This window comes from Nothoprocta perdicaria, unplaced genomic scaffold (assembly GCF_003342845.1).
Source record: "Nothoprocta perdicaria isolate Ctin4 unplaced genomic scaffold, notPer1 scaffold_64, whole genome shotgun sequence".
Lineage (NCBI taxonomy): Eukaryota > Metazoa > Chordata > Aves > Tinamiformes > Tinamidae > Nothoprocta > Nothoprocta perdicaria.
The window spans coordinates 2,295,515-2,310,952 of NW_020455910.1; the positions used below are offsets into that span (position 1 = coordinate 2,295,515).

General features: G+C 41.6%; 1 protein-coding gene across 1 annotated transcript in view; it reads right to left on the minus strand.

Moving 5' to 3' along the window:
• Positions 1-11,297: 11,297 nt before the first annotated feature.
• Positions 11,298-15,438, minus strand: part of STK3 (serine/threonine kinase 3) — a 109,692-nt gene continuing 105,551 nt past the window's right edge. The window contains exon 10 of the mRNA XM_026050018.1: positions 11,298-11,706. Within this exon, the coding sequence (XP_025905803.1) occupies positions 11,548-11,706 (159 nt within the window). The 3' untranslated portion in view covers positions 11,298-11,547. The remainder of the gene's footprint in view (positions 11,707-15,438) is intronic.

The following is a 15,438-nucleotide window of genomic DNA, read 5'->3' on the forward strand; positions in this document are numbered from 1 at the left end:
TAAAATATCCTTTGAGCACCCTTCCCCCACATCAAGTCCTAGCTGATTTAGAGCGTAAGTCCTGAGGGAAACAGGTCTCTTCTAACCTTCCCCAAATGAAACTCTGAGAGGTTTCACTGTAACTTGCCAAGCATTTAAAGTCAATAGGCAGGAAGGGGGCTTAGTACCCCTGAAAAGCAGGGAGCTCTGTACCTGTTCCTGCATCTAGGCTTGGATAACCTGAATTAGGCATCGCAATTTGCAATGTTTTGCTARGGCTTTGCTTGTGGAGAGCTGGTTGAGCTTCTCTGCCAGACCCCAGTACAAGTTAATAGTTGGGTTCCTGCGCCTCCCTGCACATTGCAAAGCATCACACGCTTGGCAATGCCCACCAACACGCAGCGTAGCACGAGCCTGGCAGCCAGCCTGAAGCACCGGGAAAGAAATAGGAGAGGGCAGAGCTGGGCTCMCAAAGGACATAAACCACTGTTGGGATCAAGTCTGCAAGATCAGCCCAAATCTCCCCCCGATTTCAAGGCTCCTGCAGTTCTCGCTGGCTCGGGGCTTATGGAGGATCTAGCATGAAGCAGGGGGCTCGTTTCAGTTTCTCAGGCTGTAGGTTCACAGAGCTAAAAGCCGCCTCTCAGGGCAGTCACTTGGAGAGAGCTGTAACCTTGCCAAAGAGCCACGAATTCCCTCAGCTGTTGCTAGTCCAGCATTGCAAAGGTCGGAGCCAGGCTTTGCAACACATCATTTCAATAACCTGCAGTTTATCTTACGTCGTAGATTTATGACTCATGAGGCCGATGCTCTGTCATTTCTGCAAATATTGAATGGAACGTGTCCAAATTGCATTTTGCTAAAGAAAATGAAATACCCCAAGGAATCATGACTCTTACTGTACTAGTTGAAAGGAATTTTCCTTTTTTTTTTTTTTTTTATATATAAGTGCTTTGGATCAAAGACACTAAATAAATAAAGTACCGAAATTTAATATGTTCTCATTATCATGACGACTTTATGCAGTACATAGAAATTCCCTCCATAAACTTACCTAACTCCATGTCAAAAGTAGCCAGATTTTTTGCTTCCCCTTTGGAAGAGTATTTCAGAACTGCACCATCCTCCAGATCAGTATTTTTCTAGCATAATTTTGTTTATCACTTATTTATATTAAGTTTTTCTCACGTCAGCGTTGTTCTTTAGTTTAAATAATTCTTCCTTGGTGTTTGTCTGTGTGGTGTATTTATAGACAGTAACCATATGCCCTAACAGGCTTATTTTCATGGATATATCTGCCAAGCTCCTTCTAGTTTGCTTTCTGCAACTCTTGTTCCCTGATCATCAGTGTAGCTTTTATTTTTCCGAATTTATTCTGCCTAGACGTGATCTTTCCAAATCAGCATTGTACAGCAAGGCGTTCTGTATAAGTCCCTACTACAGCTTTGTACAGTGGTATTAATACTTACTTAATAAGTAAGTATTTTACTACAGAAGTAAGTATTTTACTACAGAAATTTTCACTGAGGAGGATAGATATTCTGATTTAAGCGATGTTGCTGTTTTAAAGCACTGAAAATATTCATGCAAGGAAGGTTGAGGTGCACCTTCCTGCCACTTTGTGAAGCTCCTTCCATTCTAGGGCCCAGGCAAGTGAGTGCTGAGAATCCTCACCGCCCATTAAACAGAAGCTACCACTAAAATTTTACATTTACAAGAAAAAATCAGCGTGTCAAAAATCTTAACGAGGAGAGGAGGGAGGGTGCTGCTGGAATAGTCAGCATTTCTGCGAGGCTTTTTAAAACCACCGCTTTATAAGAGCAAAGCCTCTTCAGTTCTACAAAATATTTGGAAATATTCAGCCAGCATTTAAGGACTAGAGGACTGATCGGCAGCTTTCTGTGGCTCTTGGAAGTTGAAGAGGGTCGTGGTGAGAAGCCGGCCCCTCTCAAAGCGCCGCCTCATGAGGAACATTGCGCTGGCACGAGCTCCGTCCTGGCGMCCCTCATCCCTGCAGGACCCTGCACCTCCTGCTCCCTTTTGGCTGAAAGTTTGAAATGCTGGAGTAAGGATTGTGATGATACTTGGAATGAGGGGGCTTACTTTATTGCTAGAAATAAACTCATGCAGAATCTGGATTTCTAGGCTGTTACGGAGACTCAGAGGTGTCCTTGAGAAGGAATACACTACATTACCTTCTTGAGATGTAAAATCCATATATAGAYTGTGATTAAGTATTTTATGTATGTTTGGATTTTGTATTACTGCCCATTTTACTTCCCATTTTGCTATTCAAATACTTTTCATGAATTGCAAATTCTCTTTCCCTGCAGAGTATCTTAGCCATTTTGAAGGCAGATAACTTCTTTCTTCATATAGTATAGCCTGATCTATTTCACACTGAAAGCTTAAAAACAAAGACTTTTTTTTCATTTAGTTTTCAATTTCAATACCTTCAATATTTGTGTATTTTATACAGGACTTTATGAGACTGCAGGGATCTACTGCATATGGTATTCCTTGCACCCCATATCTTGTCCCAACAGTGTGCAAAACATTTAGAAATTCAGGCCTTGTGCCATGAAATTCAAATTAAATGCAAAACAAAACAAATTTCCCCAGCATTTATTTAAATTACAGGATATTCTCAGTGTATATCATAATCATAGGAAAACCTGGATCTCACTGTGCAGATAGATTTCCTTTGGGAACACACATCAGGCTACATTTTTATAAATACCTCTAGTTCATGGGGGAGATTCCCACATTCCACATGTTTCAGCTGAGCAAATGGCTCAGGCCTCCTGCCTCCTAGACTGGGACTGCGCAGGGCACCGAGAGCACTTGCAGGTGCTAAACCCTCGTGGCGGGACCTTCCATCCCTTCCAAAGCAAACACCTTCCTGCGAGGCTCCAGCTGTGCACGCGGAAGCAGCCCCTGGAGAAACCGCTCCTGTTGTGCTCCTTATCCATTGCCTCCCATAGCATTCCTGGCTTTAGTCTACCCTGGATGGTACAACCAGCCATCATCACATACCCCCTTCCATGAGGCGTGTGCCACAACCCTGCTTTTCTCCTTGTGTTATTGTTCATTCTTTCCCGATTTATCCACCTGGCTTTCCAGTAACTTACACCAGAAATTTATCTGGTGTCCTCTCTTACTTTCAAGCTGCCCACTGTTTAGACAGAGATAGGACAACATTCCCATCCAGTTTCTGAAACATCTTTTGCTGATTCTACCTTTTTGTTTAAAAAGTAGGGGGGAGAGAAAAAAAGAAAGACAAGCTTCTCACTTAAGAATTATTTAGATGGTTATCAAGGCAGCAAGAAGCAATGTATGATCCAAAGCCAGTGGATCTAAGTAGTTCTTAGCTGATTAAGAGACAGCCTTAATGTTGTATCCACCTTCAGTGCAGTTATTGAGTTTATTAAGAAACCACTCTCATTAAGGATCGCTCATCTCCACCTCTCATACACAAAATTATGGGTCATCAGCTGGAAAAGGCACCCTCCAAACAGCCTAGGAAGTGATTCCTAGGATAGCATGATGTCCATGGTGGAGGCCTGGCTCTTGCACGTGTTCCTCTTGCTCGTGCAGAGGATGGAGATTTGCCTCACAGGGGCTGAYGCTCCAATGGACCTCCCGCTGGACACAGCAGCAATGTCTTTCCCTCACATCTGCCACCCTTTTCACACAATCCTAAAACATGCAAGTCTTCGTCTCAGCACACGCATCCATCTGGCTACAGGAGGCAATGACACGAATTCAACAGTTCAATCTCACACAAGTAGAAAAGCCATCAGCACCTCCTACTCCTTTTCCTTTGGAACTACTCATGGATTTGGGCCTCTTGCTGAACCCTGTTGAGAAATAATCAGGGCTGTTTCTATATAAATCTGCTGATTTCCTTGGTGCATCAGAACCCGGCCTGGCAGAAGAACCGTCCACTTTGAGATGCCCCATGCAGCACCTGCTTGTGGTCACCACACGCTTGGATCTCAGTGCAGTTGTGACCAGACCAGCCCAAGCATTACACTGTTGACCATCAAAGACAATTTTAATCACATTTGGAAGATTCCTTTCCTACGCTAAGCTTTAAAGCGTGGAGAAAGATAATACATCAAAAATGTGGTTTATTTCGGGGGAGAAAAATCCTTTCTTCYGTGTTGTCTTGTTAGTTCTTCTCTCCATAGCTAGGCACAGCTTCCAAGTGCCGCTGCTGGCAATTTTGATCACTACCCTGAAAAGATGAAGGAACCCTGAGCACGTTTTTCTCYGGTGAAGCAGCACTTGGCATCGACTGGGAGAGCGGGCTCTGAGGAACACGAACCCGAAGGAAGCAGGTGGCCCTGGCATGAACTGCTGGAGCTGCAACTGCCCCGCTGGCCTCTTCCTCTCCCTTGCTGCTTCCAGCAGCGCAGGAACCACGGAAGGAAAGTCCCCCACTGCCCAGGTCAAGAGTTGGCTTCTTTTTGATCCTGCTTTCCCATCTGGAATGGGTTTTGCATGGTACTTCTCAGCTGTGATGTAGGAAATGCTTTATAACTGCAGGACAAAATTCCCAAAGGATAGATTCCCCAATTTTAGAGCGGTTCTAAGGTGCAAAGTGCAGCCTTTTCTCACTGATGTCAGCAATAGGGATGGGAGCTCTAAATATGAAATAGTCTCAGAAACGCCAGATTGATCTCGTCTTAAGTAAAACCTAATCATTGTTCCTTGCTCTTGAGTGAAGAGCTGAGCTAAACACTCTCGTTCAGCATCTGTCTACAAAATAAACTATTAGTCAAACACTTTGCTAATAAGGCTTCCTCCTACTTGCGCTGCAAGATAGAACCCAACTATTGTGCTTTTTGTGGAGGCAGTAACTGAAGATAAGTGCTATGAGATGTATAAAAAYTGTGGTAGCTGATGAGCTGCATAAATGAATGTTAACCACTTTTAAAAGRCTTCAAACTTATACCCACTCCTGGAACAAATCTGCATTAATTCTGGGCGTGTGGGGCTACTGCAATGACCACCCTATGATCATAAAAATTCCCAATTCTTTAYCTGAATAAATACACATTTGGGGGCTGTTTAAACACCTGTGTCAACAGGTTTGTGTCAACAGAACACAGTTATAATTACTCTTTAAATAGAAGGAAAAGTCTTATCAAACCCAATCCAACACTCCTGCCAGCAATTCCAGGCAGATTACCCCATGGAATATAAACAAACCTGAAAGCTACTGGAGTTCTATGAAAGCTGGGCAGCATTGCTGGATATTTGTGCTTGGTACAATAGGTTGCTAAGAAAACACCCGAGGGTTATGGCCCATCCATATTTGCTAGTACATACCCAGAGCTGGTTACTAACTTACTTTTGGTAGTTTTAACAGGATTACAGAGACTCGTGGAATGAGTAAGAGCAACATTGCAGAAGCACCAGTGTATTTATTAAGAACCTGAACAAATGCTGCCTGCATTTATGGTGGTGGTGGCCAGCGACAGGACAAGGGCCAATGGACAAGTTGAAACACAGGCAGTTCCATCTCCAGGTGAGGAGGAACTTCTTCCCTGTGAGGGTGCCAGAGCCCTGGCACAGGCTGCCCAGGGAGGCTGTGGAGTCTCCTTCTCTGGAGGTCTCCAAACCYRCCTGGATGCYGCCCTGTGCCCCGTGCTCTGGGTRTCCCTGCTGGGGTTGGACTCGATGATCTCTAGAGGTCCCTTCCAACCTCAACCATCCTGTGATTCTSTGATTCTGTTTACTTCTCAGATATCAATTGGATTTGGATTAAGCAATTACATATGTGTACATAGAGATCCATATGTTTAGATAAGATAAATCAGTATATTATTGCACATTAATATTGTCACCATATTTTCTGGACAATCTCAAAAGTTTAATTCAGTATAGGTCAACCGACAGAAAAAGAAGTCTTTCTGGATTCTAAGAAACCCAAAGAAGGTATTTCATTAACTGCATTTCTAAGTACAGAGTTTCACTTGTTTCTGCATTTTTAATTCAAGACAATTTTAAAAAAAGTCTAGTCTTCCTCCATAGGTTCATCAGGGAAAGACTATAGGACAAATATTTCAGACTGAAAAAGTAACACCTGAATTTGAAAAAGAATCTCATACATTTGGATATGGTTGCTAAGAAAAATGGTAATACTACTTAATCCTTCTTCAAATAATCTCTGACCTAGATAATCTCTGGACTATGACACCTGTTTTCATGTGCTCTGAGAGATCAAAAGGACACCTCTTGCTGCTAAATCTCTATACCCACAGCACTGTAATAAAAATGAAATATCAATCGATGCATCACACGAAAGGCTTAGTGCCACATAAATCAAAAGCTTTTGGTCTTCCTCTTTGATGTGTTCACTGTGAGTTTTCCCTTAGCAGYAACCGGGAAAGCTTGGGAAGTCCAGGAGGAGAGCAAGGCAGCAGAGAGAGCCTAGCAGGGAAAAGAGCCGGGCTGCAAACACCCGAGTGCCACAGGCATCTACCCACCACTCACTTGTTTTCTCATTTCAGAGACAGAAGTGACTGAAAGGAGTTCAGAGAAGATATATATATATACGTGTCTCTGTGCATATATACATACACATGTATATATATATGCATTCTGACTGCATATATATACATATATGGAAAGATGGTACTGAAGGGGCCAGTTTCAAACCCTGTCCTTGAGGGCAGAAACATGGTTAGGAGGGCTGTATTTCTCTCTTGGAGCTGGGTAGGGAGAGATTTTGCAATATATAATCTTGTTCTTTAGAAAGACACCCACAGGGAGTAGAGTCCACATCTTTARTGAAAAACCTGTGCTTTCCTTCTTTTGGCAAAGAAAAACTTATATCCAGATATATTATCATACATTTTTACAAAAATCAATTTCTATAATCCTGATAATTAAATAAAATTTTCCAAGTCCTCGGGGTTTGCAGTACCTGGGTAAGCACCATTGATGTTTCATTCACTGCGGGAGACAGGAAGCCAATGTTTGAGCCCAGACTCAGGTGACCTTCATTCCTGCCTTTCTAGCTGGTTGCCTCCAGGCAGCTCCCTGCTTCCTACCCAACGCATTCCCCTCTAAACTCACCCGTAGCTTCTAGAAAGGCCYGTTTGCTTTGGCGGAGCAGGTGCCGACACCAAGCTGTGAGCGYCAGCGTTTGGAGAGGCAGCCTTGGCCAGCACGTGGAAGCATCAGGAGCTGATGCACACGCAAAGACYCTTCCACTCTGCTGAGAAGGTTCAAGGGCTCCTAAACATTGCCCTGTATCTCCATATGAAAGCAGACACAAGCAGCCTTTTCCCTTGCAAGGGCCAAGCGCAGTTTTTGATGACTGCACCTGCCTTAATGACTTTACAAAGAACTATCAATATAGCTTTGTCTTCTCTACACAGGAACTRGCTATTATGTCACCTAGCACACTGACATGGTAAGAAACCCCATGCACTACCAAAGACTTGTCTTCTCCAAGGCTTTCGTTGGCAAGAGTTGGTGTAACACTGTTGCAGTGCATCCTGCCGTAGAAAAATCCCTGGGCTTCCTTCCCAACCAGCTACAGGACACGGCAGAACATCCATCACTGTTGTCTGAGATGGAGAAAAAGCAGGACCACGGTGAGGTGAAGTTCACCTTATTTATGAATGAAAGAAATAAAGGCTTTTCCTGGAATAAGGTCTTTTTGAGTTTTATAACCAAGCAAACACTTAGAAAATGCAGCCCTCCCCACGTCACATTTGGAAAGGCAGCACACACGTGTTTGACCCGGGTTTGACAGCACACAGGCTGCTGGGGAGCACCAGCGCTCAGGGCCAGGCCTGCACGGTCCCCACGTCCATGGCCCGTGTCCAACGYGTGGGGCAGGTGCAGGAGAGGCAGCCTGAGCCACCGGACACCGTGTTCTCCCACCTGAACATACCCTGGCAAACACAGACAAGCTGTTAGTTACTGCGGACAACCAGCAAAGGATTTTAACATCCAGATTAATTCGTATCAGTGGCAGAATTCTGTCACTTCAAACCCTGTGTGTTTCTCTGAGGAGTTTTTCTCCCGAGTCCCTTTCACAAAAGGGTCTATGGACAGATTCTTGGCACAGAATGAATAATTAAAAGAAAAAAGTCATAAAAGATATAGGCTTGGCACTAAATTTAAGTAATATTACATGCAGCAGCCTTCCCCAGTGCAGACTCACCACCACTTATCGCTCTCCTTACAGCAGGGAATCAAAGACGCACCTGAAGCTGCTGGTGTCCACGAGCACCTCAGGTAGAGGAGCTCTCTGAGCCCCTCCAGCCCTCACATTATCCCRTCCTCAGCAAGTTTAGACTGCAGGGAGCGACTTCCTCGAGGATTCCTGTCCTTACACTGACCTATTATTCCTCCTGATGAGCCCCAGACCTCTGCAGGTTGCACCAATGTCCTCGGGTGGAAGACGCCTTTCCATGCCTGACTTTGCCAGATCTGGTTTGCTGCATTTACAGCTGGTCTCACAGTACTATAAMAGGGAAATTTAAGCATGAGACAACGCCAGGTAAATGCTCTTTAATGGTTATTACCAGTATAATTTAGCTGCARTTAGAATGAACAACAAGACAACAATTATACCCAAGAAATTAGTTTTTATTACAAATGTCTGGTAGTTTTTTCTTTTTTTTTACTTACTAGCCTAAATATACAAAATCGGAGGCAAACAAGAAAATGCTGTGTTACAACCTTATTGAAAGTTACCTTGTCAGTAGTTCTACTAGATTTGCTAAAAGCCTTGCTTTTCAAATATTTATTGCACTATCTGCTTTCCTTTACAGGGCTGCTCATTCACCAGGGGGATGTGTAGTCATTCGCTTTGATTTGCTTGTAGAAACAGAAGAAAATATAAATTGTATCATTCTTTTAATACAAACCCTCATTCTGTATTTTTTTATGAATTTCTGGAAGTATTCTTTGGTCACAAACTTCCTGCATCTACCCAAACTACTCAAAACAGCTGAAAATAGCTTCTAAGTGGCCCAACAGAGGCTTAATTTACTCCACTCTTCCAGGGTCTTCTCTCCTGTGTGTGTAACTCACAGCTCCATGTAGGAACATGCACAAAATTTGGTCAGTGTGYTTCTATGCAGACAGATCAAGAGTAAACAAAGGACGTCCCTCATCTTCTGATACCTTTGAATGTCAGATTGCAACAACTCCAGTCTAAAATGGTCTTTTACTGGAGTCCCTCTGAGTAGCTATTTAGTGTACCACATTGCAAAAAATGATATAAATATAAAAATTGTGATCGTTACAATACGCTGTATATTACACTGCAAAATGACATTATTCAAAGTCAATGTCTTTTTTTCTTTTTTGGGTGAGAAAAGTTTAGAAGGGCTAAGGGAAAAGAATGCTCCTAATGATGCCAATAAGAAGGCTGGATAGTGACACTTTGCTTAAAAGGCAGTCCAAAAGACAAGTTGGTTTCCCCTCCTAAAGATGATTTAAATCTTTCTATGTTTCCCATATTTGTTTTTGAATAYAAACAACAGAGTTCCTGAGAACAGAAAGTTCTCAGAAATAAATTTCAAATAAATAATGTTCYAATTAAGGGTGTTACCGCTGCTTTTTGCTGCATGATGGTTATAATCAAATGATAAGGCGCTTTGATTGTGCTCTTTTTTATTTGACATACTTCATTGCATAAACAAGAGTCGTAACACTACAAGGTGTATTTACCTTGCCTAAAGTAATTTTTATGGATCTTCCGTGTTATTTCTTTGTAAGGAATGACCACTGTTTCAAGAAGCGTAAAGAGAGTGGAGGATGAGGATGCTTTAATCATCACAATTGGCATTTATTGTTTCATTTTACAGGTTAGGGCGCGGCGTGCGCACAAACACACGCGCAGAGTGACGACGACAACAACGGCTGCAGGCAGCTCCAAAGCAAACTCTGGTCCCAGCAGGGCTGCAATCGGCTCAACTCTTTCATTTCTTTTCCCTTTTGCTTAAATTTTCTAATCCGACTCCGAAATCTGTTCCATTGGAATGGTCCATCTATGATGACAGTAAATGTTAAGGAGGTATGAGATGATTACTAACTTCCAGAAAAAACTCAACAGACGATGCCCATACAGTAGTCACCATTAACAAATGAACTGCTGAAGGTTGCAGGTAAAGATCTTTTCTGCTGTACTGTGTAAAAAAGTATGACTATGACAGTAAAGTTAATTACACAAAAGGCAACAATTGTAAAGATACCGAAAGAGAACCCAGAATAGACTGTTCAGGAAGCAGATCACATTTTCTGCTACATCTGAACTATTTCTTGTCATGTAATAAATTCTACCTGCTATATATAACACAACATGAACCAGAGAGAAAACCTGTAAAAAGATACTAAGAGTTTGATCCTGTATTTCTGATTCCCCCACATTTACCACAGAAACTACTGGAATTTTGAATGTTTAGTGACTTCAGGGCAGAACCCACAGAGCACTGCAACACATTGCTGCTTCTTCGTGCTTAAGCATTCAGTTGATTTTCTTTGGTTTTTAAATTACTATCCCATAATGTCTATAATGTGAAACAAAACCAAACCACCAATAACTCCCCCCAAGACAGTGATTAAAAAAAATTAAATGAACCAAAACCAAAAAAGAAAAAAACTAGAAAGTGTCGCTGTTACTTCATTATAAAACTATGGTGCAAAATAGGGTTTTCTACTGGTCAGAATTGCAATAGCAATTGGAAATTTACACTGTAGGAGTGACTGCAATTATTGCTTCTCCTGAATTATAGGAAATCAAAACTGACTAGGCACTTGTTTTCTTGTTTATTAAGAGATCATTCAGTGTGCGTAAGGACGACAGAAATACTCTCTAGAAGAGCTCTCTGCTCTGATCACTGCATTGCTCAACCACAGCCCCTGACTGAGGACAGCACAAGGCATGGGCCTAGCACAGAGTTTATGCTTAAATCTTACTGATCCGAACAGACTGGACACAGGTTCAGGTGCTGTCCTGAATCAGGATGCTTGTGGAAATTGGAGCTTTATAAGACAATATAGTGGTGAGCTTTGGTATCACGCTACAACTGCAATTTTATCTAATCTGGCTCTGCTCTCCACTATATTATCCTAATACTTCCTAATAAAAAAAAGTAAACAGGCATAAAATAAATAGTATAACCAAAGATTACATAATAAATATGCTACTAAATGGGAGGAAAATATATTGCAACATAAGGCTCTGCAGTGTTGCACAATCAAGAAATAGTTCCAGGTGCTCCAAAACATTCCTTCTAATGTACAACACAAAATTACCACTATACAGCTGAAAAAAAAAAAAAAAAAAGATTAGGAAGTAACAGACTGAACTTCTATTACATTAAACATCTGAAAAAGAATAAGTGGTAATGGGTTTTACTGCTTTGCAGAATACCATACGTATGCTCTTTCACTGCTCCAATTGCCATGGTTTGTGAAGGCAAATTTGAAAGGTTGCATTTGTTTTTTAAACTCTCAGAATTCCTTCAAGACTTAGCGATACCAGTGTCCCCCCGACTCCTGACATTATCTCTGCACGAAAGGAAAACACCCTCAGAAGTTCTGCTGTCTTCGTTTCTTCGCGTCCATCGCGTCGAGGATGGGCTGCCTCTTGGCAGTGTATCTCTGACGCAGCTCTTCGATCTCGCGCTCCATCATGGGGTCCAAAGCCTTTAATCTCATCTGTAATTCTTCTAAACTTAGATTCTTTAGCTGCAAATTAACCAACAACAAGAAAAAGGATAAAGATTAAAAAAAGGATTAAAATGATGTATTTACACTAACAGTAAAGCTCACCACCTTTCATAAGCATTTAATTTACATTTAAAAAGTTTACTTTTCTTTGTATGCTTATATATATATATATCCACACACACACACACACACACACACTGAATATATATACAAACTACATAACAAAAAGCACTAGTATGCACTATGGTAAATTTAATAGTGTAAGAACACAAACCAACTTGCTGTATATTAAAGATAAATTACTTTGTGATAAATTATCTTGTGAATAGATGGCAAATAAATAATAGCGAGGAGCTAAATTTATTTGTTTGAAAAAAAAACATGCTCTGGTACAGGCATAATTATATTTATAAACAAATAAATACAATTAATCAAAAAAAATTTACAGCACTTTAGTCTCCCACATAAGCATTAAGAAACAGACAACTGTCACACATAACATTCTGACAAATATCTCCAAGGACTTTCTGGTAAGAATGGCAAGGCACCTGCATTCTTCAATGGACTGCTGCCATAATCTGTCAAAGAAATTGCCAGAGGGCATAAAGAATATATTAAATAATTTCCTGAAATAACAAGGAGGTGTTAGTTTTGACCAAGCTCTTTTATTTCTAACAATATAGTTCATTACTTGCTGGTACAAAAATTAAAACGACTGYTTTTTAAAAAATAAACAGCCTCCCTTCCTTGCTGGCCGCTGCAAACAGCAGCGACTGGAATCTGGTCACACGATGGGGAACTTCAGGCGCTGTTGCCCCATCTGTCCTTGCATGGAAATGTCTAAATTTGAAATTTGCTCCTTTGATTGGCCTATGCATTTTTTCATAGGGAAATGTAGTGCTTCCTGCCTTTCTATTTCTTGTCAGGGATGCACCAGTTACTGAGTGTAGAATGAGTGTCAAGAAAGTGTGAAATAAATCAGTGCATTTCCAACAGTACTGGAATTTTCCCTGATCCATTTTCCCTGAGGAATGCAATACTACTTTGGAGCTATATTTTTATTAGCATCTGAGACAGAAGTTAGCAATCCATATTGCCACATCCAGTTCGAATACGGAGTTATGGCTGCYACTATTATACCTTGTACACTGTATACTATTATACATTGTACAAAGAGCAAAGTCAGAAGATAAGAGGGAGCGGCAATCAGAAATTCATGGAAGAGCAGATGGAAAAAAGATGCTAATTTTCCTGCAATGTGATTTTAATAATGACATTCCTATGAAGAGGCAAATTAAGGGGAAAATATCTAATTGAGGCAAAATCTGCTTGTAATTAATTCTACAAGGGCACCCCGCGGCAGGAAACGTGCCTCGTTCTGCGATTCCATTGGAAGGAATCAGGTGAGGACGGTTACGGTCCCACAGCCAAGTGCAACTGCCCTTGTGCTGGGCAATCAAATCCAGAAGTCAGGACACCTCCCAGGATGGAGAGCCTCATCCCAGTATTAGCTCCGGAGCAAACTCACACATGCCTGGTAGCTCACTGAGCAATATGTTTCTCCAAGGACAAATGGCAAGTTTGGCTTCCCAGCAGGGAAGGAGCTGCCTCCCAAATAATTAAATAACCCCTAGTCTGGTACTGTTCTCACATTTGATAAATGCAAGAATGGACTGGGGAAAAGAAACACAATTCCTTAGTCACCAAGACTCTTACAGGAAAAAAAAAATCTTTCTGTTTTCAGAGAAAGAAAAGGAAAAATCATTTTCTTTCATTTTTAGCCAACTGTTAAATATAACTGGAACGTTAAAGRCCTGTTTCACTGAAGATATTCTTTAGGAGGGACTTGCAGTATCATGGGACAAGAGCAGATTCCCCAGTTCAACCAATTCCAAAGCAACACAGCTGAGARGAGCAATAAAATCCTGCTTTCCAGCATGCATTTGGGGCACTATGGACTAGGACTAGCAAATGGACTAACAAAGGCACCACGAATGTGTACACCCCTATGTTATTAGTTATTAGCTGCTCTCTGGCTGGGCCAGACCACCTACCAGCTTGAGCAGCCAGGTATCCCCTCTGAATCCCTGCCAAAGACATCAGGATTGAACTACACACGGCAGGTTCAATCTCGTGCAATCACATCATTATTCTGTGTTGACATCACATTCTGTACAGATTGTCAGGCAGGAACGCACTGGTGAATTTTTATTTAAATTTCAATCAAGAAACAGAGAGAGCAAATAGGATCACGTATTCYTTCAAGAGCACAGTCAGTTCGAGTGGAAATTAAAAAGACTAAATTTTTAAATCCAGAAAATAAGAAYCTTTCAGAACGATTTCAGTCACGGCACGCAGGAGACCTAACCGTAATGCTCAGGTGTATGGATGCTTGTTGCTTGGATCATCCAAAGGAAGTAAATCCCTGAAACACGGAACTTAAGAAACTGAGAGCTACAAATGCCTCATCTGCCTGACATCAGAGGTTGGATTAAATAGGAGAGGCCATAGCCCTCTGTGTACCACACAAAACCACTTCATCACATCCAAAAGCTGCAGATCATTCTGGGATGTGCCGCTGTGGCCCCCTCCATGGCAGCTTCAAAGTGCTTTTTCCTTGACTTCTATCCGCGTTGCTGCCATTTCCCAGTGAGCCCTAGAGGAGGCTAAAGCTCAAACGCTGAACAGCAGATCAAGATACAAAATGAGATGCAGCAAAGTAATTCAAGCAGCAAATGTAGYTATTCCTATGCATTTTATTCCTCTGAATATTTTTTTATTTAGATCTTAATTCTAACAAAAATAATTTTCAATTTTACAGGGTACAGATTTATTTAGCTAATCAGTAAATATTTTGATTCCAAGTCTAAAAGTAAGAAAGGCAGACACTCATTTATTTCCAACTGCAAATGGGTCACAACCTGCCATAAATAATTCCTCATGTAGTTTGCTGTTGTAACTATTAGGCCTACCAATGTTAATGGAAAGAGTGCACATTCAGCMGTGAAGGCTACAGGAAATCAGAAAGGCTTTGCATGATATTTTGACTGCTTTTTAAAAGATGTAATTAGCAGTTCTGTAATCAGGACAGAGTTACCCTAAGGATGGTTCAATTCTTGCCACCCAATATAATAGATATAGAGTCTTATCCTTTCTGAGATCAAACACCCGCAACCAAATACAAAACAATTAGTATCAGGATGAGCCACTCCAAGGCAGAGGCAGTTTTCAGGGAATGAAGTTTCTGGTAACAGCATTTGCTTCCCTGGGACCCTTAATGTCACCATGTAATCACACGGCTTTGGGAAAGCAACCGGCCTAATGAGAACCTGTAGCACCATGAATTTATCAGTTACATATTTCAATATATAATATCAGGAAACAGATGTGTCTCCCTGTTTCCCGTTTTACACACACAAAAAGCCTTCCAGGGTGGGTGYGCATACTCAGTTTTCCAGTAGAAGTAGTTAAGGATGTGGAGGAAAAACAAGTATTTATTTTCTMCTAAAAAGTACATTAACCTAATAACTGAGAAGAAAGCCACAAGGCTAAGGGAAAAAGAAGAAAAGAAAGCAAAGCCATCTCCAGAGCCAGATAACACTGAATAATGTCTTGTACACGTCAAAGGGTCCTCAAGTTTCAGCCAAACGGGTCAGAAAGGAGTTATTTTCCTCTGCCCTGCTGGCCCTGGACACAGGGACATGGCCTGTGGCGGGGTGGCTGAGGCAGCTCATGGCAGCGCAGGCCGAG